Source organism: Notamacropus eugenii, chromosome 5, assembly GCF_028372415.1.
Source record: "Notamacropus eugenii isolate mMacEug1 chromosome 5, mMacEug1.pri_v2, whole genome shotgun sequence".
NCBI classification, from domain to species: Eukaryota; Metazoa; Chordata; class Mammalia; order Diprotodontia; family Macropodidae; genus Notamacropus; species Notamacropus eugenii.
The window spans coordinates 335921309-335947803 of record NC_092876.1 but is presented as its reverse complement, the minus strand read 5'-3'; the positions used below and the strand labels follow the sequence as shown (position 1 = coordinate 335947803).

At 37.4% G+C, this 26495-nt stretch overlaps 1 protein-coding gene across 2 annotated transcripts in view; it reads right to left on the bottom strand.

Annotated features, from left to right (window-relative positions):
- The window catches only part of UBXN7 (UBX domain protein 7), a 42450-nt gene extending 16626 nt beyond the window's left edge, over positions 1–25824 (bottom strand). Inside the window, exons 1-2 of one of the 2 annotated variants that reach the window (XM_072613668.1) lie at positions 25681–25824; positions 5057–5204 (exon numbers count right to left, since the gene is read on the bottom strand). In XM_072613668.1, coding sequence (XP_072469769.1) covers positions 5057–5204; positions 25681–25753 — 221 coding nt within the window. In that variant the 5' untranslated portion in view covers positions 25754–25824. Of the gene's footprint in view, positions 1–5056; positions 5205–25119 lie in introns of both variants that reach the window. The other variant, XM_072613666.1, reaches the window with a different exon arrangement.
- Between the last annotated feature and the right edge of the window lie 671 nt (positions 25825–26495).

The window sequence follows — 26495 nt, the reverse complement described above, 5'->3', positions numbered from 1 at the left end:
TTAGCAAAGGCAACTGATTATTATGTAAACTTCTACAGTACAGTGTTAAATCTGCATGCACGTCAAATACGTATATGTCAATCTACAGCTGAAATGTACACGGCCAAAGTGATAGTTATAAGCACTTCACACATACTGATAAGTCCCAAATGGAAATATAGCTCATATATATATATAAATATATATATATATATATAATTAGAAATAAATCATTAAATATACTTAGATTTTAAAAAGGTCATACCATAAATATAAAATTGAAATGATTTCACATAAACAAAATCAATGGAGGTAGAGTTAACTGGGGTAATAAATCTTTGCAGGAGGTTTCGCTGATAAAGGTCTCACTTTCAAGATATATGAAGAACTGATTCAAATTCATAAGAATAAGAGTAAATGGTAAAAGAATATGAAGAGGTAGCTTTCAAAGAAAGGAATCAATCACATGGAGAAATGCTCCAAACTATTAATAATTAGAGAAATGCAAATTAATAGCACTTCATAATGATCTCAGATTGGCAAAGACGACAAAAAAAGGAAGTGGCAAATGGAGGGGCTTAGGGAAACAGGAACATTAATTCACTGTGAATCTGTGGATTGGTACAACCATTATAGAAAGCAATTTGGAGCTATGTCCAAAAAGTCACTAACCAGTGACCTAGAGATACTAGCACTAGCTGTATTACCTCAAATAAATCACAGAAGGAGGAAAAGGACCAAATGTGCAAAGATATTTAAAGCAATACTTTTTTGAAGCAAAGAACTGAAAATAAAGCAGCTGCCCATTAAATTTGGTAAAGGATAAAGAAAAAAATGGTCTATGAATATAACAGAATATAGCAAAGCCACAAGAAATAACAAAAGGGATAGAAACCATAGGAAATCACACGAAATGATACAGCGTGAAGTGAGCAGAACCAGGGGTACAATTCAAACAATAACCAAAAAAAAAAAAACCCAACAAACACTGTGAAGGAAAACAACTTCTAAAGACTTAATATCACTCAGTAACGAGTGATGATTATATATGTTTCCCATAGCTTGGCAGAGAGCTGATAGACTGGCTGCAGGTACAGAACGATACCATCTCAGACCTGACCCAACTATGTTCATTTATTTTGCTTGATTTCACCTTTTTGTTATGAGAGGGCTTTCTTTTATTTTAGGGGAGAGGGGGAGAAGGACAATGATGTTAATTAACAAAAAGAAAACAGTATCAATGAAATATTTAAAAAATACACAGAGGAGGCCAGAAAAAAGTACAGAAGGGGCCTCAGGCAAGCAGAGCAGTATGGGCATTACTGTCGGTTAAATTTAATATACACTTTTTACAAAAGTGTGTGTAATAAGACATTGGTTTCACATGAATTCTTTTTCTGTTCTCTTTATGTAGAAATACTTATGTTTGCCAAGTTCACAATTAAAAACCCAAATAATGATAAAGGAAAATGTGGCAAAAACAAAAAGTGGCCCTTCAATAAAACTTTAACTATATAAAAGAGATTTCACAAGAAAAAACTGGGGAGTTTGAGTTGACTAGGAGCTCAACACAAGTCAATGGTTATGTCCAAAATAATAAACCCAAAACATTCTTTTAATAGGATCACATGTAAAATATACTTCTGACTTCTGTGTGTCACATTTTAAGATCACTGACAAAAAGCAATGTCAAGAGAAACAGATGGACCCCACAGTAAAGAGTCTATGAACCTCCTCATATAAGTAATAACTGAATATTTGGGGATGTTTAGGCTAAAGTTATACAAAACTTTGGGTTCACAATACAGTTTGTTTCCTATGGTTCCTGAGGAGTGTAAATTATAAGAAGGTAGAATTCAAATCACTATAAGGAAGAACTTTATTACATTCTGAGTAATTCTAAAATGGAATGTTACAAAAGGTAGTTATCGTAGTTAAGGTCCTCATCATAGAGATTTCTAAGAAGAGGCTATATGACAACTTGTCAGAGAATTTTTGCCACTGGATAGGAGACAATATCCAAGAAGATTTTCAGTGATGAAAATCATGACAAATGAATAGGGTATATGTTGAAAAAAGGTAAAACTCAAGATAGTAACTAACAATTAAGGAAATTCTACCTTATAGGTGTCAAACACTCAGTGGGATGATTCATGACTAAATATGATTTATATGAAAGGGTATATCTTGAAGGGGCGAAAGAGTGGCATTTTAATATCATTAAAAAGATATACCTACATAAGGATATCCACAGACTAAAAGGAAACAATGGAATATTGGGTAAGAATCAATGGAAGAAGAAAAAAGAAGTAATACTGTAGTGTGGAATTGCATTATAGACACTGAGTTAATAGAAGGTTCCGATAATGGCTCCAGGAAAAAAAGTCACAAACTTGGAACAGAGGTATAACAGTAGTAAAGGGGAACATCAAGTAAGAGAACATCTATTAGAGCCCTTTCTCTATGAATATCATAGAATCTAAAAATGGACTTACCATAATGATTATTTCATTCTTCAAAAAGAAGCAAGGAGGAAACTGCTATCCTGGACCTGCTTCTAAGCAATAAGGAGGGCATGCTTGCTAAAGATAAAATGATGTAACCCTTAAGAGAGAACCACCATGCCAGCTTCTGACACAAGGAAGGAAATTCTGAGCATAATCTAATATGGACCCTAAATTTTGGGTGCATGGCTTGAAGGTGGATTCCAAAAAGTTCAGAGAAAGGAAAATAGTTGCATAACATTCTACAGGGAAAGTTAGTGCAAGATGGACACTAAGAATGAATTTAACAACACAAATTCCAAAAATATGAATGAAGAAAAAAAGAAGAATCTATGAAAGAGATTTATGTGGATGCACAGGCTAAATCAACTTGAGATTTTTTTAATAGACATGTACATGAGATGGAAGCAAAGTGATTACAACTGAAGTTATCACCGTTCTCTAAAAACAGTGTAAGCTTCTCAAATTTCAAAACATATTGCAAAATGATTATCATTCAAAACAATCTTATGCTGAACAAAAAAAATAAAGAGAAATACAGCAATGAAATAAAAAACACCCGACAAGACCAAACAGATATAAAATAGATGGATGGAACTACAGAAAATACCTGGAGAAAGGAATATTTAACAAATGCACTTTGAAAGAGATTGGAAGTCGAAGGTTCTGGATTTACACTCATATCTTATACCATAATACATCTGCAAATTTCAGTTAGGGGATAGATAAGCAAAAATAAAAGCTGGAAGAATGTATTTTTTGGAATTGTGGAGGTGATATAACTTTTGTATTAAAAAAAACATTGATGATAAATGTTTGACTAAATTAAAGTACCTCTAAAACAAACACACACACACCAATTCAAAAAGATTAAGGAAATAATTATAGCTATTATGACATTTGAAAATGACATCTGAACTATATAAGGATTAGGAACTATTAAAAATACATGAAAGTAATGCCTAGTCCTAAGTGGATAACTAACTAAAAGATATAACAACAAATTCCAAAAAAAAAAAAAATACAAACTGCTAATAATTACTTGGGAAAAAAGTTCAATATTATTAGAATCAAAAGAATGCAAATTAAAACAACTTTGAAGTATGATTTCACATTCAGCAAATTGACAAGACTATAAGCAATGAAACTCAATTTTAGTGGGATTGTGGAGAATCAGATAGAGTCATCCATTACTGACAGAATTATAAACTTGTTCAATCTTTTTATAAAGACATTTAGCAGAGTGTAATAAGTTATAATAACAATCACTAATGATTATCAGTTATTAATAAAAAATTATTAAGATTTTTAGAAACAGAGTGTCATATTATTCATTTCTATTACAGAAGTACAGATAAGCTTTCCTAGGTAAAAAATTTAAGACTCCAAATGATACAGAACACATTTTAAAATATGGCAATCACTTTAAAATGATCATATACTCTGAACTTTATAAAAATAATGACAAAGCACAACTATTATACTGAAACAAAATGCTGTAACTGGAGACTGAGTATATCCATAATAAAAAAAGATGGCAGCTTGTGGTTTGGCCTTTCAAATTTAATCTGTGGCTTATTTATAATACAAAATATTTTATTTAATCTTAAAATGTTAACAGTTCTTTTAAAGATAAACTGATGCCTTTTCACGTTGCTGTCATTTCTGAAGAATCATCATCCCTCCACTTGCAGCACTGAACACACCCTTGTAACAAATAAGTGTAGTGTATCCCTCAAACCACACCTATAATCCAGTGCCTTTTCAGTACTCTGGAGTCAAGATTATTCAATGCAATAGTTGGTGTCATTCAAGTTTGGGTTTCCTTTACATCAAAGTAGCCATTTGGTAAATTCTGCTTGTGGTTCTGCTTATTATTTTTTTGCTTCAGTTCATGCATGTCTTCCAAAATTCTCTAAAAGTCTTCATATGTGTCATTTCTTACAGCACATATTCCATTACATGCTAACATGACAACTTGTCATTGATTTCTCAATTTTGGGGCACCTACTGTTTCTAGTTTTTTGCTACCACCAGAAGTGCTGCAACGATATCTTTATTATCTTTGACATTCTTGGGGACATATTTAGCTGTTCCTGCTAACCAAGTCACACTTATATCTCAAGCATTTAACAATCTTTTATAAGGTTACTGGTCACTATAACGAGTATCATTAACATAATACAATTCTTTCTAGATATCTAATTTTATATAGAAATTTTTCTTACATAAGAAAACACAAATTTATCCAGTTTATGAAGTGAAGAGTTGGATGTCCTCAATTCTTATCCCAACTCTATCAGTAACAGGCCATGTAACTTGACCCCTGTGTACCCATTTCTACATCCATAAAACAAGGATAACCCTGCCCTAGATGGTTACATAATAAAATCATGATGAAAAAATACTGTTCCTTAAAGTATTACTATTTCTACTTCAAATACTTTCTTTTGATGTAGGATTTTTAAGGTGCTCACCTCCTGACTAAAAAAGATGATAGTTTAAGTAATTCTCCTAAAAATACAACTCTTAAATTTGAAAAAACTCACAATAATAAGGGAAAAAAGACATACTCTGTATGTGGCCTGACAGAAGATACACTGGCTGAACTGGTACTAGGCTCTTCAGCTATTCCTCCACCATCCAAAAACATTGTGACAGCCATCTCCAAGTTATTGTTGCAGGCTTCAAGCATATGCTTCCCCACACTTTCACTTGCACCTTAAAAAAAGGCAGAAAAAAAGGTCAAAGATAGAAAAATTTTTATATTAAGTATGTACTATATAATACAAAAGTTACTAGTAACTCAGAGTATTTTGACATTTTGTATATGCTTGCCTGTCCCTCCCCCATACCTAAAGTTTAGGGATTTCTAAACTTTTTTTGTAGGCAGCCAGATGAGCAACAGAGATATAAGGATGAGTCAAAACTAAAATAAAAGCAGTCTTCCTATGAAAAGACTTATATGAACTAATACAAAGTAAAATAAGAAGAACCAGGAAAGCAATAAACACGATGAAAACAATGTAAAATACTGAAACTGAATATTGTGAAATTATAATGATCAAGCTTGTCCTCAGAGACAAAGAGAAATGCCTCTCACTAACTCTTTGGCAGAGATGGGGTTCCATGGGTGGACCTCTGAAGTATGTCAAGGAGGGTAGGGTGCGAAACACACTCAAAAGTAGTTTGGTGGAGGGCCCTGATTTCCAAGCTAAGGGATTTGGACTTTATTTACAAGTAACTGGATAGTGACAAAAAGTTATGAAGAGTGAATTTATGTAATCAGATCTCTCTATGTATGTATATGTGTATGGAATATTAATCTACATGATAGATGAAACGAGCAAAGTAGAATGGTTGGGATCCTGCAATAATCCAGAATAGGTAGAATTAGATTTGACAAGCAGGAATATTGGATAAGTGAATCTCATGTTTCCAGAACAGATGACTGTAGTTGTACAGACAAATGCTTACAAAAGCCAGTTGTCACCTTCGTGGAAGATGTCCATCATAGCATCCAGAAAAGGAGTTTAATATAGGGGCAATAATGTTGTCCATAAGCTCCTTTTTGTGGAGTTTCCAACCCCAGAATATTACAGAGCCTCTTAAATAAGATCCACAACAACTAAAAAGTTCAGACTAATGATCCACATAAGGAAAAAAAAAAACAGAAACTGAAGAATACTTATTGTCTAGGCCATGATAAAGACTTGTACAAATAACCCACTGTGTTTGTCCAAGAAAATACATCCCTTAGCTAAACAATGAGCAGATGGATAATGAACTGGATTGTTTTGGGAATATGTGTAGTATCTCACATTTCAAGTCAAAGCATCAATAAAACATTTCAAAAATAAAAATATACAGCTCTCTCAATTATATCAAATTAGTTCCTGAAACAAGAACCTCTATTTCTAATTAAAGTCTTCCCGTGATGTTATATGGTTGTGAAACACAGAACATCACAATCTCTGAGGAATGAAATCTGCATACAACGAATGTGTGATAACACAAGTAGGTTGTTGCAGCATATTACCAATGATCACAACGTAAATGGTGGCATAAAATACATTATACAAGAGATGTGTCACCAAAAAAGAAGGTGGTCCGATCACATTAATAAGGAGGAATAACAGATGGCCTGAGTGTTGCAATGGTTACTCCTATGATGGTTTAAAAAAAAAAAAAGATTATGGCTATCTTATGCATAAGAGTTGCACAGGATAAAAATGAATGGGCTGCCACTGGAAGAAATACCCACATCAATTAGATCACAGATCCAACTAAAATGAGGCACACAAACTCATTAAATCCAGAAGGATTTTCAATTAAACTAAAGCTATCTTTTCTCTACACAAAAAGAAAGAAGAAGCTATGGCACAGCTAACACTGATCAGGTACTAGACCAGTGTTCTTAAAATCTCAAAGACTCAATTTACTTAATAAACAGTAGTAAATTATTTTTTGTATTTTTAAAATATACCTACTTTTAAAAAAAAATCCACAGGTTTTCATAATTTTACTAAAATTCCATTGCAGAAAACCAAAAAGCCAAGTAATCAAAAATCTTGAGTCCCAAATCTGTTCCTCTACCAGATCAGGCTAGCTATCTCTAAAGAACAGTATTAAATTTTTTGGTGATAAATTATTAACTGTAGTTTCAAAGTATAATTTTAATACTCTATAATTATTGATGATTTATGTAGACAAATTAATTTACAAAGTAAACCAAAAATTTTATTTTATCAGAGTGCTTCAACCTCCATGCCTTTGCAACTACTCCCAATTAAAAAAATCAGTTCCTGGAAAGAAGGATCTGGAAAGTACTTTTTTAGATGGTATTCAACAAGTATTCAGTTTCTGAAGGCCTCATGAGGATTATAAAAAATGTTTTTGGAAGACTTACAAATCTGATCATGGGGTCTCTAAAACTGAATGGGAGGGGAGAAGGAAAGACTTATTACCCAGATAAAGTCACAAAAACTAGAGAATATGAAAAATACAAAGATGTTTAACGAAGAAAGAAGCGGCAAAATAGAATGCCAAGTAACAAATGAAAATAGGGAAGTAGTCAGAATATCTATGGGTACATCTCTACACATCAAGACAGTACAGATGACACAATAAACTCAAAATTTTTACATAGAGTAAATATGATCTCATGAAAATGTCAGACTCTGCAGAAGTACACATGACATCCATGGAAGGATAAAACTTAAGCATCTTCCACAACTGAGGTTTAGCTGTTTAACCTCCCAGAATCTCAGTTTTCACAGCTATTAAATGAAAACAAAAATACCCAGAATGTCTACCCTCAAATTATGTAAAGTGCTTTTGTAAATTTTAAAATATTAAATAAATGTCAATCATTACTATACTTTGTTAAGAAGAAACAGAACGAATGCCTGGGAATAGGAAGACATGTGCCTAAGGGTTAAAGTTTGATTAAGGAGAAAAGGAAAGAAAAAGAGAACAGACATTGCTATGAAAGCACACTTTAGTGCTACCAACCAAATTTTGACTACAGATACCTGCAGCTCTTAAAAGAACAAAACTGGAACAAAGACAAGCAAGCCAGAGGACTTACTAAGAAGGGAGGACAAATCTCTATCTGCTAGAAATACAATCCTGCATGAAAAGAGTGCATCTGATCCATTTTCCAATAATTTGCCTGGATAACAATTTTATCTTTCAAGGAGTAGAGAAAACTAAAAAAGAAATTATTTTGTACTTAATTACAACTAAAAAAGATGTGGCAAGCAGAGACATTCTAACAATTTATAACCTTCCATCTTATGAGTCCTGATATCTATCTTTTCTCTAACTCCATTACTGAATTGACTTAAGAGCCCCCATCTTTAACTATGGTGCTTTCTCGCAAATCACACTATAACTTTGAGGAGAGAAATTCTATCACAGTACTAATCCTACAAGTCTAGTTGGAACCACTACAAGAAAACTACATCCCAAAAAACCCAACACATTTTGGAAAGAAATCCCAGTCACCCAAGCTCAATATTATCCTCAACTCCTTTCTCTCATACTCCACATATCCAAACTGTTGCAAAATCTTTGTCATTTCAACCTTGACATCTCTACTACAGAACCTTTCTCTCAACTCTCAGAGCCTTGTTCAGGCTTTCATCTTCTCACAGCAGACTACTGTTAAGACCCTTCTGGTTGATCTCTCTGCTTCAAGTCTCTCCCCACTTCAATATTTCCTCCACTCAGTTGCCAAAATTAATATTCCTAAAGCACAGAATTGACTATGCTATTCTACCCTCCTCAACAAACTCCAATGCTCCCTATTAACTCCAGGATCAAACATAAAATCTTCATTTGTAAAGCCTTTCAACAACCTCCAAGTCTACCTGGAAAGACTTCTTACATTTTATTCTCCTACACGGAAGAGCCAGTCACACTGACCTACTTGCTGTTCCTGACATAAAATGCTCCATCTGCCTCTTGGCTTCTTTCAAGACTCAATTCAAAATCCCATCTTCTGTATGAGACATTTCCTGGTCTCACCCTCTGTTTCTGTTCACCCAAATGCTAGTAGTGGCTCAATTTGATAAAAATACAGTTTCATGGTGAATAAAATATGAAATTTTTATGAATTCAATGCCAAATTGTAAAAGAAAAAGTGAAAACAGCAAAAGAACATAATGTATATTAAAATGATAGTTCTTTAATGTAAAATATCATAAAGTTTATTGCAAAAAATCTAACTTAATTTTTACTGTCTCAATTAATTCACATACTAACTGTGCTCTATAATGCCCAACTCTTCAAGTAGATATCTACTTTTTTCCTCTTGTACTTCATATAGCACTTCAAGATGTACCTTACTTATACAATTATCATGTTATTATATACTGTATTTATATGATTATTGTGTCAATTACCTGTGTGTTAACTTAGTCCATTACTATTAGATCCTTGAGAGCAGGGTACTTTGCATCCTTAAAGATGCTGAATAAATATCTGTTGAACTAATTAAGTAATAGAATATTCAACACCATACACAAATATTCCAAATACAAAAATCTCTTGGGATTGGTGAATTTTCAATACAATTCAAATCAACAGTCCTGTGTTTACGTATTCCTCCAATGATACATGTAGTTTTGTAGTATTTCTAGTACTAATTCTGGCATGATTTTTTCATTAAATTCCAATCTAAAAATGTTGTAGTTGTTGTAGACTAGGTTCGCACTTAATTTTGCAAACCAACTCTAATCTATTCCAATAGCTTCTAGCTCCTGGGTATCAAAGAAACTCTAAAGGCTTTTCTCCAGCTTATTTATCAAAATGAAGTGCCCACTGTCACTTATCAGTAAGCTTTAGAACTAGTTTCCCCAGAGTTATCTATTGTTTTCTTCCCAGAGAATTAAAGAGTTTAGTCTCAAAGTTCTTTTTGAAGTTCAAGTTAAAATGTCCCAGAAAGCAGAAATAACATAACATTGGGATAAAAACTTCTGCTATCACTGTAACAACTCTGCTATCTGTACTGTTTTACTATACTATCAAGCTACAATATTCTATTACATTTATACTTCATAATTTGTTTAGTCATTCCCAGGCTGATAGATACCCCGGTGCCTTCCACTGCAAAGAGTACTATCAGCATTTTCATACATGCTTAAAGTTTGTTTGGCATTACACTAATCTCTCCTGTAATATATCTTTCCTTCTCTTTTCCCTCTTATTTCCTACTGAGTATTTCTGTATCCAATTGTATATATGTATTGTTCTCTCCTTTGATCACTCCTGCTGAAAGTGAGGTTCACCCTCACTCTCTAATCTCTTCCTCCTTGTTTGTAAAGTCTTGTGTACCACCAGATCATGAGAGATAATCTCCCCTCAATCTTCCTTCCCCTGCCTCACTCTACCCTTCCTCTTCTCCCTTTCCATTCTTCTTTTAAGATCAAGACAGAACAGAACCATTACTAGGCATTGTCTAATCAGTCCTCTATGACCCCTGATGATAATAAGGTTCAGAGAAGGAGGGCACATGCATAAATATATAATCTCCCTATATTAGAAAGGAAACAGCTCACTCATACTGATTTTTTAATGTTTCTCTTGACTTCTATGCAGTATTTCAAAGTTTCTACACAGTTCTAACCTTTTCATCAGGAATGCTTGAAAGTCCTTTGCTTCATTAAAAATATATTTTACCCTGTAGGATTATTTTTGGTTTTGTTGGATAAGTTATTCTTGATTGTAAACCTATATCATCTGCCTTCTGGAATATTGTACTTTAAAACTCTCTGCTCTTTTAATATCATTGTGATTAAATCACGTGTGATCCTCACTGTAGGTCCTTGGTGCTTTTAAATTCTTAATTTCTGATTGCTTGCTCTATTTTCTTTTCTTTTTGATCAAGATGGAGACTCTGGATTTTGGCTGTAACTGGGAATTTTAATTTGGAAGTTTCTTTTAAGAGTTGACAGGTTCTTTCTCATTTAACTTTGTCCTCTAGTTGTAAGAGAGTTGGGCAATTTTCTTTTATGATTTCTTAAAATATATCTAGTCTCTTTTTTTGGGGGGGGGGGTCATGCTTTCAGGTAGTCAAATGATTCTTTAATTTTCATTCCTCAATCTGTTTTCTAAGTCAGTCATTTTTGTATTTTTACTCTATGCTTTGTTGAGGTGGGGTTTTTTTTTAGTCTTTTAACCCTGTTTTAATATTTCTTGTCTCATGAAATCATTAGTTTCTATTTTTGACCCATTCTAATTTTCAGGGAGTTTATTACTTGACCAGCTTTTCATAACTTTTGTGCCAAGCTATTTATTCTCTTTCCAGTTCTTTCTTCCATAGCTCTCATTTCTTTTTCATTTTCCCCTCAAATACCCTTTTATTTGTAAAAAATATTTTAAACTTAAAAAAAAAAATACTTGTTTTATCTCTTAGAGGAATGCTAGCTGAATTTGTGCCCTAGTTGTGTTTTTCTTTGAGGCTTTGTTTTAGACGTGTTTTGTGGTCATCCCTGTCACCATAACTTTTTTATGGTAGTATTCTTTCTTTGTTTGCTCATTCTACCAGGTTACTTTCTGATTTCAGACGTTATGTTAGGGTCATGTTCTGTAGACTTTTGCAGGAAAAGTCTAGGCTGATTCTACTGCTGCCTTCTGTGTTATTCCAAGATCTCAGGAACAGCTCAGGCTGAGGACCTGACAAGCTGTCAGTGTTCCTAAAATTCTCTAACCCAAGGCAGAATCTGCTTACTTCCTACTTAGTATGAGCTTTGAAAGTTCCTGACCTAGGTGTGGATCTGAGCAACAGAACTGTGGGTTTGCCCTGGTTGAAGTTTCAGTAGACTACTGCTGTTGCACTCAGTTTATCAGTAATCTCTGCACCTTGCAAATGTTCACAGAAACTTAAGAGCAGGCTTCCCTCTGATCTGAGATTCCTGCCCTAGTTATTCCTCTGCAGACTTCAGACTGAGCTAGAAGTTGGAATTAAGACTCCACTCCTGGAGTCCTAGCCATGCCACAAAGCTGCTTGATTACTTCTAATCTTGTTTTTATACCTCAGTGTTAACAGCCTTTAGGAAGGTAACTTAATCTTCCTAGCCCTCTTATTTTCTTATCTGTAAAATGAGTAGATTAGACTAGATTTTTAAAGTAAGGGCAGCTAGATAGTGTAATGGATACAGTGCCAGGTCTGGAGTCAGGAAGACCTGAGTTCAAATCTGGCCTCAGACATGTACTGGCAGTACAACCCTGGGCAAGCCACTTAACTTGGATTACCTCAGTTTTCTTATCTGTAAAATGAGTCAGAGAAAGAAATGGCAAGTCATTCAGTATCTTTGCCAAGAAAACTCCAGAAGGGATCACAAAGAGTAAGACAATGAAACAAGTGAACAAAGAATAATAGCCTAGGGTTCTTCACCCAGAAAAATAACCCATAAATTCAGATCCCCTCCTCAGTTCACCTTATATCTATGATCCAGTACTAGGTAGTGAGCAACAGAACTGTCAATAAGCACCTGCTGGTACATCCTACACACACAAGGCTCCTGAAAAGGAGACCTCTTACTACTCTAGTGCACAGTTTTTCCATGCATAATGCTCTGAATGTCAGATCCTGTCCATAGACTTCTATGTCTGTCTCCATATGCTGACCTGGGCTGGAAAAATGACTCATCATTATTTCTTTCCCTGCATTTCTTAATCAGGATTCAGGGTGCTACATTTTTTAGATCTACATAGAGAAATTTAGTGTGTCAATGAAGCTTACTCTATTTCTTTCTGCTACTCTGCCATTTTGACCCTGCCTCCTCCTGAAAAGATCTTTAAAAAGCCAGTCCAATCTGCTCATTTTACAGATAAGGTAACAAGAGAGCTCAAAAGATTAAGTTACCCTGCCCAAAGGCATGCTAGCAATTAAACAGCAAGTATGGAAGGCAACCCAGGCACTACGTCACCAAATTAAGTCACTACTGGGTTAATAACTGGTTGCCTTTCTCCCTAAATCTAGCTTTTAAAAAACCTGACTACAGCCTGTACGTGGTAAAAAATTTTTCCAGGATGTATCTAATTTTTTTTCCTTTCACAGAGCTGTCTTCTTAGGGGTATATTCTTAATGTGCCAGCATAGCAGAGTGAAGGCGGCTGGGATCAGGCTCAAGAAAATCTATATTCAAGTTCCCAACACTCTAACACGTCATCATTTCTTTGATGTCACGGTCTTCTTCGAAAACAAACACAACCTGTGAGTAGACAAGCTGCCTGAATGAGGATCCAGCTAGCTACGGAACTCAACTCATTCTCTCCCATCTCTCTCCCCTTTCCCTTCCTTCTCTTCTCCAAAGGAAGGTAAATTTGGATGGTTAGACATGCCCAGTTAACTTGGGGCTTACTGGCTTGCTTTGCTTTGCTTTCCTGTCCTTTCTTCTCCTGACTTTAAACCTCTGCACTCCGAAGTCCACAGATTGGGTCCCTGCTCAAACTCCACTTAAGGGCTGTTTCCTGGACCCCTCCTGGCTAACAAGTGATTATCAATTGTAACTGTTTCCCTTCCCTTTCAGCTTGATTTAGTTACTTTTTCTTTTGCTCATTAAAGGGGCCACCCTCTGACTACTTTTTAAACAGGCCAATTCACTGTATGGGTGTTGCCTCATCTGTATGGGCATTGAGGTGAATATCTGAACAGGTCTAAGGCTAAAGGGGCCAAGGTCTCCCATTGCATCCTGAGCCTTCTCTAGCCATTCTGATGAATATCTGGTCACTGGATCCAGATGGCTCAGGAGGAGAAAGTGAGGCTGGTGACCTTGCACAGCCCTCCTTCACTCAAAAAGAAGTCAAGTGCAAGTCATGTCATCATTTCTCTGATGTCATAGTCTTCTTCAAAAATGAAGGACAAAAACAACAATAACAACTCTGACACAACTGGCTCTGTGATCCCAGGCAGGTCACCTTCTCAGTGTCCCAGGCACCTGTTTAAAACTGTAAGTTGCAAAGCAGCTGTTATTCTTTATTCAACACAAGCTCCCTATGAAATCTCAAGTTCGGCAAAGGCCCTTAAAGCTTCTGAACCAGTAGGTAAAGTACATTCTTAATATATTATCAAATAAGCATTTATTAAGCACTATATGCAAAGCACTAAGCTAGGTGCTAGGGATACCAGGACAAAAAGGAAACAGATTTGACAACTGAATTGATATGTGGTATGGGAGAGTGAATAATTACGGCTAATGTCAACGTAGAAAAACTAGGTAAGTTGGAAGCATGGTGGTGTATCCAGTTTTCTCTTTTCATGGGGATTTCCAGAGAGTAACCTTCCTGTAGTTATCATACACAATGAGTGCAGCAAAAAACAAATTAAAAGAACCAAACACAATTCCTTTAAAGAAGCAACTGCTAAATGGACAAGAGGGTTGTGAATGTAATTGTTATACTCAACTTTTAGCTGAATATAATCTACAAAGCAAAGCTGTTATAGACTGTATAATGCTATTAAACAAGGATTCTACCACTAATGAACATTCTAACTCTGGCTGTACCTATACTCTTTTATGAAAGGCCAAAAGATGTGTAAAGCCCGGAATAGAAGTCAATAATCTAAACCTGAATTTTAATTACAACACTGCTCCTTCCTTGCTTTATGATGCTGGTAAAAAACAACCTTCTGGGCTTAGTTTCTTTATCTATAAAATGAGGATAATAATGCCTCCATATAGTCTACTTACAAAATTTTCGTGAGAACCAAATGGAAACTATGGAGCTTTATAAATTATACAATACTATAAAAATACCAGTAATTATAATACAATCATCATCATTATGGCATGTATACAAAATAGAGGTAGTATGACTGCGAGGGTCATTTCCAAAGTAAACTGTTAAACAGATGAAATTTCTTTGTAATCTCCCCTATTAGCTATCCTGGAGACAATTCTACACTCTTTTCTCCCTCACCAGCAAAATAGTCAAATTTGTCAATATTCAAATTTCCACTGTATTACTGCCATTTGGCCTGAAACCAATTACCATATCTTACATAGTTGTAACTTCAACAGTGTGAATCTTAATACTCTGGGATTTGTTATTCCCATGAGTAGGACCTATCTGTACTAAAGCATTTATTAAGAGCCTTCTATACATCAGGTACTATGTTAGGCACTGGAGATACACAAACATAAAAGTCTCTGGCCTCAACAAACTTATACACTTATAACATATGCACATACAACTATGTACTAAGTACATACAAGATAAATATAAAGTAATGGCACAGAGAGGGAGAGGCACTAACAACTAACTACAGAGATAACAAAAAGTTTCATGTAAGAAATGGCACATGAACTAAACTTTAAAGAAAATGATTTAAGAGGCAGAGATGAAGAGAGAGCATTCCAAGCATGGGACATCTATATACCAAGAATGAGATGTAATGTCAGAAACTGAAAAAAGGTCAGTTAGGCTGGACTACAGAGGACATAAAGAGTAATAACATACAGTAAGGCCAGAAAGGTAGGCTGGTGCCAAATTATGAAAGGCTTTAAATGTCTGAGGAATTTGTATTTGATCACAGACTGAAGTTCTTAACCTAGGGGAAAAATTTTAGAGGGTCTGTATATTTAAGTGGGGAAAAATTATGTATTTATTTCAATAAAAATGGTTTCCTTTGCAATTCTATGAATTTTGTTTTATGGACTTAAAAAACATTACTGTGAAGGGGCTCCATGAGTTTGTCAAAGGAATCTATGGATAGAAGCAGGGACCTACCTGACCTCCCCTCAAATCCTTCAAAACACCTGTAAAAAAATGACTGAACATATTCTAGAACAGCAGAAGCCATAAAATGACAGAGTGAAATAGATTTCCAGCACACAACAATCTGTAAGACCGACAAGAAGGGTGTATTGCACAGGGATCTGAGTGGAGTACAGCCCAGCACAGCACAGATAGGCCTGGAGCAGGCCTCAAGGTGCGGAACCACTGGCAACTGTAGCAGTTTTCAGACTTCTCAATCCACAAATGTCAAAGACAACTTCAAAGGTCAGTAGGAAAACTTTCTCACCTGAGTGGGAGAGTAACTTGGTCCTACCTGGCCCTGGCTCCAGCCCCAGGGCTAGTGGCAGCTGCTTCTGGAGTTCTGAGCCTACAGAGGGTGGGGAAAATCAAACAGCTGATCTAGGTCAAAGTCCTGGGTGGTGGGTGTGAGATGAGGAAGAGCCCTGGCATGGCAGAGTCAGTGGCAGTCGTGGAGAGGGAATCCTCCTCACAGTTCCAGGGCAGAAAAGAATGCTTGTGGTTGCTCACAGAGCAGAGCACAGGTCAGGAGACTAGGATGCCAGGAGACTAGGAAACACTTCTCTTTTGATCATACCACTTGGAACTGAGAATTTAGAGGTCCCTAGAGATATCTCTGAAAACAGCAGCACAAAATCCCTGAAACTTGGGGCAGTACACTCTCTACTTCACAAAGAGCTCAAAAATCAAGTAATTGGCTGGGGAAATGACCAAAAAGGGGAAAAAAATAAGACTATAGAAGGTTACTTTTTTGGTGAAAGGTATTTTTCTTATGATGAGGAAGATCAAAGCATACAACAGGAGGAAGATCAAAGCATACAACCAGAGGAAGATAGCAAGGTCAAGACTCCTACACCCAAGGAAAGCCTTCAAGAAAATTATGAATTGGTCTCAGGCCATGGAAGAGCTCAAAAAGAATTTTGAAAATCAAGAGAAGTAGAGGAAAAACTGGGAAAAGAAATGAGTGATGCAAGAACATCATGAAAAATGAGTCAACAGTTTACTAAAGGAGACCTCAAAAAATGCTGAAGAAAATAATACTTTTAAAAACAGGCTAAGCCAATGAATGGCAAGAGGTCTAAAAAGTCAATGAGAAGAATGCTTTAAAAAAGCAGAACTGGCCATATGGAAAACGGGGGCCAAAAGCTCACTGAAGAAAATAATTCCTTAAAAATTGTAACAAAGCAAATGGAAGCTAATGACTTTATGAGAAATCAAGCAATTATAAAACAAAAACAAAAGAATGAAAAAATAGAAGACAATGTGAAATATTTCACTGGAAAAACCACTTAACTGGAAAATAGATCCAGGAGAGATAATTGAAAAATTACTGTTCTACCTGAAAACCATGATAAAAAAAAAAGCCTACACATCATCTTTCAAGAAATTACCAAGGAAAACTGCCCTCATATTCTAGAACCTGAGGGTAAAATAGAAATGGAAAGAATCCACCAATCACCTCCTGAAAGAGATCCCAACAGGAAAATTCCTAGGAATATTGCTGTCAAATTCCAGAGTTCCCAGGTCAAGGGGAAAATATTACAAGCAGCTAGAAAGAAACAATTTCAAGTACTGTGGAAATATAATCAGGATAACACAGGATTTAGCAGCTTCTACATTAAGATATTAAAGGTCTTGAAATATGATATTTCAGAGATCAAAGGAGTTAGGATTAAAACCAAGAATCATCTACCCAGCAAAAGTGAGTATATAATACTTCAGGGAAAATAATGAAGTTTCAATGAAATAGAGGACTTCCTATCATTCTTGTTGAAAAAACCAGAGCTGAGTGATAATTTGATTTTCAAATATAAGAATCAAGAGAAGCATGAAAAGGTAAACAGGAAAGAGAAACCATAAGAGACTTATTAAAGTAGAACTGTTTACATTCCTACTGGAAAGGTGATATTTGTAACTCATGAGACCTTTCTCAGTATTAGGATGGTTAGAAGGAATATATATGTGTGTATTATATATGTATAGGCATATGTATGTGCATATACATACATGTGTGTATGCATGTGTGTATGTGTAGACAGTGGGCACAGAGTGAGCTGAATGTGAAGGAACGACACCTAAAAAATAAAATTAAGTGTTGAGAGGAATGTCCTGGGAGAAAGAGAAATGTAGAATGTAGTAAAGCATCTCACATAAAAGAGGCAAGAAAGAGCTTTTACAATGGAGGGGAAAAAGAGGTGGTAAGAGAAAATAAGTGAGCCTTATTCTCATCTGATTTGACTTAAGGAAGGAATAAAAAGATAACACATTCAATTTGGCATGGAAATCTATTTTACCTTGCAGCAAGGCGGGGGGGGGGGGGCAGGGAGAAGGGGATAGGAGAGGGAGGATAATAGAAGGGATGTCAGATTGCTGGAAAGGGTAATCAGAAGCAAACACTATTGTGAGAGGACAGGTTAAAAGAGAGAATGGAATAAATGGAGGGCAGGACAGGATAGAGAAGTGTAGTTAATCTTTTACAACATGACTGTTATGGAAGTGTTCTGCATGGCTACACATGTATGACCTATACTGAACTGCTTGGTTTCTCAATGAGGGTGGGTGGGGAGGGAGAAAGGGAAAAAATGTAGAACTCAAAAGCTTTAAAAATGAATGTTAAAAATTGTTTTTGCATGCAATTGGGAAATAAGTTGTATAGGCAATGGGGTATAGGAATCTATCTTACCCTACAGGAAAAGAGGGGAGGGGAATGGAAGAAGGAAGGGTGACAGAAGAGACAGCAGAGTGGGGGAAAAGGTGGTTGGGGTGCACAATCTTGGTTTGGGGGGAGGGGAGAGATGGGGAAAAATTTGGAACTCAAAATCTTGTGGAAGTGAATGTTGAAAACAGAAAATAAATAAATTACATTAAGATTTGGGGATTTTTAAGAAAGGGGAGGGGAATCTGTGACATGAAAAATGGTTAAAAAAATCTTGCCCTAAAAGTATTAAGAGGCCACTGGAGTTTATTAAACAGGGCAAAGATATAGTCACATCTGTGCATTAGGAATATCACTTTGGTAACTGTGACTACTGAACTGGAGTGGGAAGAAACAAAGTTCATATGCATTTCTTACTCTCAACGAGTACTTCACAATTCCAATACAGCAAGTACTTAAATAATAGCTTACATTTATAAAGCATTTAAAATTTGGAAAACTCTTTACATAATTTCACTTAATTCTCACAACTTTGTGAAATCATTTCCTAAAGAGTTGTTTGTCATTTGTTCTCAAAGAGGACCATGACATCAGGAAGGTGATACCATGACTTGCAAGTGGATTGGATTTAAGTGAGGGAAGGCTATGCAAAGTCACCAGACTCACTTTCTCCTCTGGAGCCATTTGGGGTCAGTGATAAGATATAGATCAGGATGACTGGAGATGGCCCCCTTCCTAAAGAGTGTATCTGAGCAAAGCTTTAAATTAACTTATTGAGGGAATAGTATGTATATACTATAAAAATGCCTTTGCTTACTTCTGGTTTTAATTAATGCCCCATATCATGGAAACCCTTAATGATTTCCTCTTCCTACTTTCTCCTTTACTTTTTCAATATGTTGCTTGGTTTTGCCAAACTTTATCCCTCTCTTATCAAATCATAAAAACAGATGGCACTCTGGGAGAGTATGGAGGAGAAAAGATACTGAAAAAATGACATGAAAATGACCTAAACACAAAATATATCAATAAAAATTTATTTTTAAGAAAAGGTGGCTTGGAGCTTCTGACATCAGGGCAATCTAGACCAACACTAATCTATCTTGGAAGTTAAACTGATTTCTAAATATATTTACAAACATATCTTGTAATAATCTAAATGAAGACTAAGGATATGTGCAATGGGATCAAAGTGAGTTTTAAACAGATTCCAAGATATTTCATCAATAACAAAACAACACAAAAAATAGGAAACTGCAAGTGGAGGAAGTAAAGTTTTACACATATTCCACAGAGCCACATCAACTGGAATGAAAAAATGTTCAATCTTTCTAAGTTGTTGGAGTCTAATCTCACTGATATAAGGAAGGGTGCTGAGGAAACATGCCAAACTTCGAACTAGAAGAATCTCTACTTTTTTCTGAAATAATAAAATATTAACATTTCACTGTTGAATTAACTTTACTATAAAATTCCACAAGGAGCATATATAATACCATAATGCTGAAATCACATCAACAGCTAAATCCATCATATATTACAACAAAAAGAGAAAAAAGATAACATTTAATCTTTACTTTACAAAAAAAATAGAAGAATTGTAGACATAGAGCTGGAAAAGGACCTTGGAAGCCATCTAATCCAAACACCTCATTTTTAAATGAAAAGTCAATGTACCTAACACATGATAATACAAAAATCAGCCATTCTGAGTAATTTAAACTTTATTATTTAAGTGTCAACATGTTTGATTTAAAACTTTTTGAAATGGAAATATTTATAAAATATATTGCATACTTCTTTGTCTTAGTAAACAGTATATTAAATACCTTTTATTGATAAGATTTTTTTAGCTGATCAGTTATTTGGGAAGTAAGAGAATAAGCACTTATTAAACACTCACTATGTGCTAAGTACTTTATAAATATATCCTTTGATCCTCTTAACAACACTGGAAGTAGGTGCTATTATCTCTATTTGGCAACTGAGGCACAGGTTAAATAACTAGCCCAGGGTCACAATATTATTAAGTGTTTGTAGCTGTACAGTCTGGGATACTGAACTTCTCTGAAATATCAACCCACACCTTAAAATTTATTTAATAAAATGCATTATGTCTGATTTCCTGTCATTTACCTTTTTTTCATAAAGGTGCAACAAAATGTACAGCAGCTAATCACTTGGACCATATGGCAGAAGTTGCACTTCTGCAAGGTAATGATTGAATCAGAATTGAAGCTGCCTTCTTATAAGTTGTTTTCTTGCCCTCAACCAAATCATCTTTGACACCTTTATCACAATTCTCTAATTTTGGGGGAACATTCAAAATATTCTCTTGTTTTCCAGCTTCAAAGGAACACCTCAACACACTCTGGAGCACTCATTTTTAACTCCATGAAGAAATACTACCATCTTGAGTGCTATAACAAAATAGGGTCATAAGAATCAGGCTGAATTTTTGTACTTACAAGCATAAATGAGACTTCTGGAATTCAATGAGTAAATGCAGATGTGATTTGTCACAGTTCATTATTAGAGTGCACTAAACATTCAGGTTCAGGGAATCGCTTGTACTTAAAAGCTAGGCTTTCATTTGAAGAAAAGGAAGAAATGCTGATTAATAGGACTTTACTCAAAATGGCTCCAAAAATTATTACCAACAAATGAGCTTTGGTTATTGTTCTCTCTGTTTTACAAACATTTAATCTCTTTAGAAACTCTTGATTATTCACAGTCAATTTTAATTCCAAAATGTCCTCCCTTCCCCAGCCATACATTATGTGCTCAAGGCATGCAGATTCACTCTAATAGTGGCCCAAGAAAAACAATTAGGAAGATACATCTGAAAAAAGATTATTAAGTACTTCCCAAAATAATAATTTTATTGCTGCTTTCTTCTGGGATCGTACAACACTTAGACTTGGAAGAGACGTTTAAAGGTCATCTAGTATAACATCTATACGAACCAAATGATCCTTATAAAATCAAGACAAGTCTCTGGTTGATCACCACCAGTGACTGGAAATTCATTTTTTCATGAAGAAACCCAATGTAATTTTGGAGGCTGCGGATTATTAGGAAATTCTTATTTATACTGTGAGCTTCTGAAATACACCCCATACGTACTCCCCTAGAGCTCAAGCAGAATAAGCTTAATTTCCCTTCCCATAATACTTCTTTAATGGATTCACACACAGATCCACTGAGGTGCATACTATCAACAATGGTGCAGATTACTACCCAGTTATACCTAATCCCATCAACTCTTGTCTTGTGAACACCACAGGGGTTTTACCCAACATACTGGGGGCTTCACCCAACATACTGGGGGCTTCTTTCTAGATTTACTGATATACGGTAGACACCAATGGAATACCTGGGCTATCCAATGCCATTCCTCATTCTTACTATAATAAGACTATTGGACCACTTTTTCCTCCTAGTCATAGCTTTCTAATGATATTCTTTACCCTGGTTCTCCTGGGTAATTCTTTATTAATCCTGTGGTTACAGTCTTTTATGTCCACCATGTCCCTTTCTTCATTGAGCTTTAGGTGGCCTGGAAATGTAATTCTTCAGAGATTATGGCAATCTATGAATTCAATTAACATGAGCCCTTTGTCATAAAGGTTAGCTCCCTAAAGAGGGGCTAAGACAGAATATTCTTGGAAATGAGGGTGATCATTTATAAAAATCTGAAAACAAAAAAGTATAAACTTTGTTTCATGGAGAAGCTTGAACTGCCCTCCACAAATTCCCAAAGGAAATCCAGTCCTCTCTTCATCTATAGTGTCTGCCTAATATGTAGGTTATGCGCGCACACACGATGAGTTCAACTGACTGTTCCAACTTCACAGTCTGAACAATAGAGCTTCTCCACTCACATAATTATTAATAACAGCTCACATTATGACACTTTATTATGGACAAAGCTTTCTTCACAATAATTCTGGGAGAACTATAAGGTCCATTTATAGATGAGGAAAACTACCACTTTATCACAGCCCCACTCAAGCCTTATCTCTCTATAGGTTAGAAACATACTCAGTTCCTTTACCTGATCTTCATATGGCTTTAAGTTTCCTCACAATCCTGGTCACTTTTCTCTAAACACAATCCATCTCAACATCATTCATAAAAGCTGGTACCCAGAATTGAACCTAATACTGCAAACATATTCTATCTAGCACAAAGTACAGAGGCACTATTACTTTGCTTATTCTGGACAATATATTTATAATTACAGTTTTTTGGCAGCCATGTCACACTGACTCATATTGAGCTTGAAATCATGTAAAATCTCCAGATCTTTTTCACATGAAATGCCTCAGCTTCCCTATTTTACATTTGTACAGTCCATTTTTTGAAAATTTTTCTAAGTCACAAAAGACTATGTGCTGTCACTAGGTCATTTTCTTGACAATAAATGATATAAGAACCTATTTTTAATTGTAGGAAAAGGTAACCATAATGTGTGCATTCTGGCTACGTAGGTGATTATTCAAGAAAAGTAGTTTCTAAAGCTATATATAAAAATATTTTCTTCCTTAGGATATAGTCACTACAAATTAAGAAATCTTTAAAAAGAAATACTACTATCCTGTTTTTTCAGCAAGAAAAAAAGAATAAGTTAGCTACAAAAGCTAATATTTTAAGTTTCTCAGGGGGAACAGAATTTATTTCGTTTTTTAAACTACTTACAACTTAATATTTAATACAACTGATTGCTTTATTAAATAAACACATATTTTCATTTAAAAAGCACATCCACAATACACACAGGATTAAACTAAATTTAACTAATTTTGGTTAAATGCAACTATGTCAAGTTCTTGGTAACAGATATTCTAATGGCTGTGGCAAAAATATTCATAATTAACCTAATGACTCTGCAAAAAGCATCCAACAATCATAATTGGGAAATAAAATAATCAAACATCACAGTTTTACAACATCACATCAGCAGAATATTTCTGACTTTTCAAGTCCTTTCATAGCTATACTGTTTCTGATACTTATTACATTAAGAGACAATATTGGAAAAAGAACTAGGGCAACCAGATGAGTCACTTGTCAATGTGCCAGCCTTTTAGGAAATTACTATGTGTTGCTATCTATCTGTAACTAAAACAGCGCTAGAAATGATGATGAAAAGGAACACTTTGAAATCCCCAAGAAATAAAAACACCTAAAATTACTGAGGTAACATCTACAATTAAACCAAGAAATTTTGACAATTACTTACATTTAAGGCTTGAAAAGTACTTTTCTAAAACAAAAAGAAATTTTTTTAAAAAACTAGAAAAAAGTATAATTACTCAGTTTTTACAGATGTTGACACTGAAATCAAATGACTTGCCCAAGGCCATTATTAAGTTATAGAGTCTGGTGTCCAACCAAGTCTATCCAGCACTCATTCTACTCTACCATTGTTTCAATAAGAAAATGACTAATAATAGATCAAATCATTCCTGGACCTAATAAATGGTTTTACAAATGATTACCTCATTTTATCCTCACAACAACCCTGGGAGATAGGTGCTATTATCTCCATTCTGCAGATGAGGAAACAGACGGAGAGAAGATGACAAGACTACACAGCTAGTATCTGATTCCAATTTTCGGACCAAGTTCATCCACTCTTAACTCACTGTTTCAGTTGCCTTCACTCAGCTATGACCCACTCAATACAAAGACAGGCTGCAAATACATTACCTCCATTCTTAGTTTCAAAATACTTTTTTTAAAAAAAAGATATATACCTATCTGCAAATACATTTGGAAGACTTTTCTCAAATATTTATCACAAATAATCACTAAACATCACAATATCACTTGTAAATAACATCTAGTTCTTAGACCTACTTCATTTACAAATTCTACTTGATGAAAACTGAAGTCATACGACAAAGTAACTGACCTCAATTTTCTAAAAGCCACGGCCAGCAAGGTGAAAATGAAAAAAAAAAAAAAAGCTCAAAAACTTGTTATAAACACTTGTCCGATAATTTCCCAATTTCAAAACAATGGGCATTTTTTCTTAGTGGTAAGATCCTGCTTGACCACTAAAGCTTCAACAAATGCGTCCTGAAGAAACATTTTCAACACTGCAAACATCTTTTTAGCGATTCACAGATAGCATACAGACTTACTTACGTCTGACCTCCTTACAAAAAGAAAAAAAAATCACTAGAACTGTTAAATTACACTTAGGCACATGGAGTCACTCTTCCCTCAAATCACTTTACAGAGAACTTCCCCGTTTGCTCCGCCCCTCTAATAACTCATGCAAAAAAAAAAAAGTTCAGCACCATTAGAAAGGAACAGGACGCGGACGGTTGGCAGGATGGCAAACGGCTCTGGACCCCCGGGGAAGGGTGCCCCGAACGCGTCCTTCCCCCGAGGTGCAGACCCGCAGCAGCGGCCCGAGTACGGGGCTGCGGACACCGTCACTCTGCCAAGGGCTCCCTTTCTGCAGCCGCTCCTGCGGCCATGCCTCCCCGGAGCAGCACAAGGCCGCATCACCATCATCCTTATCCTTCCGTCGCTACATTGGGGGGGGAAGTTTCACGGCCCCCCCCCCCCTCACTGCTCAGGGTCCCCCATGGAAGGGTCACTAGGTGCTGCCCCCCTCCCCCCAAACCCGCGAGCGCTACCTGCCTCCCCGGTGGTTCCCCCCCCCGCCCCCTTCACGTCGCTGCCCCTCCCCCACTACCTTCTCGGCGGAGGCCTGCGCCAGCAGGGGTCGAGGATGTGGGCTCGGGGGCCCGGGGCCCCCCCGGTCTGGGGGGCCGCTCTGGGGAGCCCCCGGGGGAGGACGGACGCCGCCGCCCTACCGGAGTGGAGCGACCGTGGCGGGGCATGGGGAAGGGGTAGGCCCCCCCGCGAGGCCAAAGGAGTCTGAGGGCGGCGGCCGGCGGGGTGCGGGGCCCGATCCCTCCCTCCGCCCCCGGGGCCCCGGCTCGCCGAGCGCGGCCAGGCCCCATCCGCCGGCTCCCAGGAAACGAGAGGCAGGTCCCCGCGTCCTCGTCCCGCGGCGGGGAAGGACGGGGGGAGGGGGGCACGGGGTTGGGGAGGGGCCGAGGCTGAGGCTGCGCCCGCGCCCGCGCCCTCACCCCGGGACCCCGTCACTGCCGCCGCCGCCGCCTCGGAGGGAGGGCGGGAGCTGAGAGGGAAGCCTGGAGTGGGAGCGAGAGGGCGGAGGGAGGAAGCCCGGGTCTTCCCGGCTGCCCGCTCCCGAGCCCGCTCTCCGCCTTCCCGTGTCCGCGTCTCTTACCCGTGATGGCGGTGAACTGCTGGATTAACCCTTTCAGCGCCGAGGAGGCCGCAGAGCCCCCGTGCGCCGCCATCTTGCCGCCGCCGCCGCCGCCGAACAACAACACAGACACACAAGTCCTCCCTCCCCGCCGCACGCTCGGCGCAAGCGCGCTGCTCGCCCCGCCTCTCGCTCCCTCTGCAGGGGCCCCGCCCCTCCCCGCCCCACTGTATGCTCTGCGCAGGCGTCCCACCCAGCCCTTCCCACTCCCCCCTTCTCTCCTTAGTCCTTAAGTACGCTACTCTGCCAGCCCCCTTAGCGACCGGGTCCGCCCTCTTTGGGCCGGACTGCTTTCGGTAGCCCCGCCGCCGGTTCTTTCCGTTTCAAATTCGAAAAGCTTTATTGGTTGCCTCCGCTACGGACACTCGGCCTCGCTTTTTTTTCTCTTTAGCGCGGGGTGATTTACATCTTTGGCTACCCGGCGTGCTCCGCGGGGCATCCTGACGGGAGTCCGGCGGCTCCCGGCAAGGGGTCCCCCGGCGGTGCCGGCGGGGTGGGCAGAAGCAGAGCTGGCGCCCCTCCCATTGGAGCGCTGGTCTCCCTTCTCGCCAAACCCCCGAGCAGGGCCCCTGGCCGCCGCCTCCCTCTTCCCTAACCTGTGCTGCGTCTCCCGTCCTCCTGAGCCCTTTTCTTTGCGAGAAGTTGGACTCGTGTGATAGAAAAAAACAACGTGCCTTCCATTCCTCCGTGCATTCCTGCCAGCACCCTTTACTCATCCTTTCACTTCTCCATCCGCTCATTCAATAAATTCGAACACCCTTCCTTGAGACTCAGAT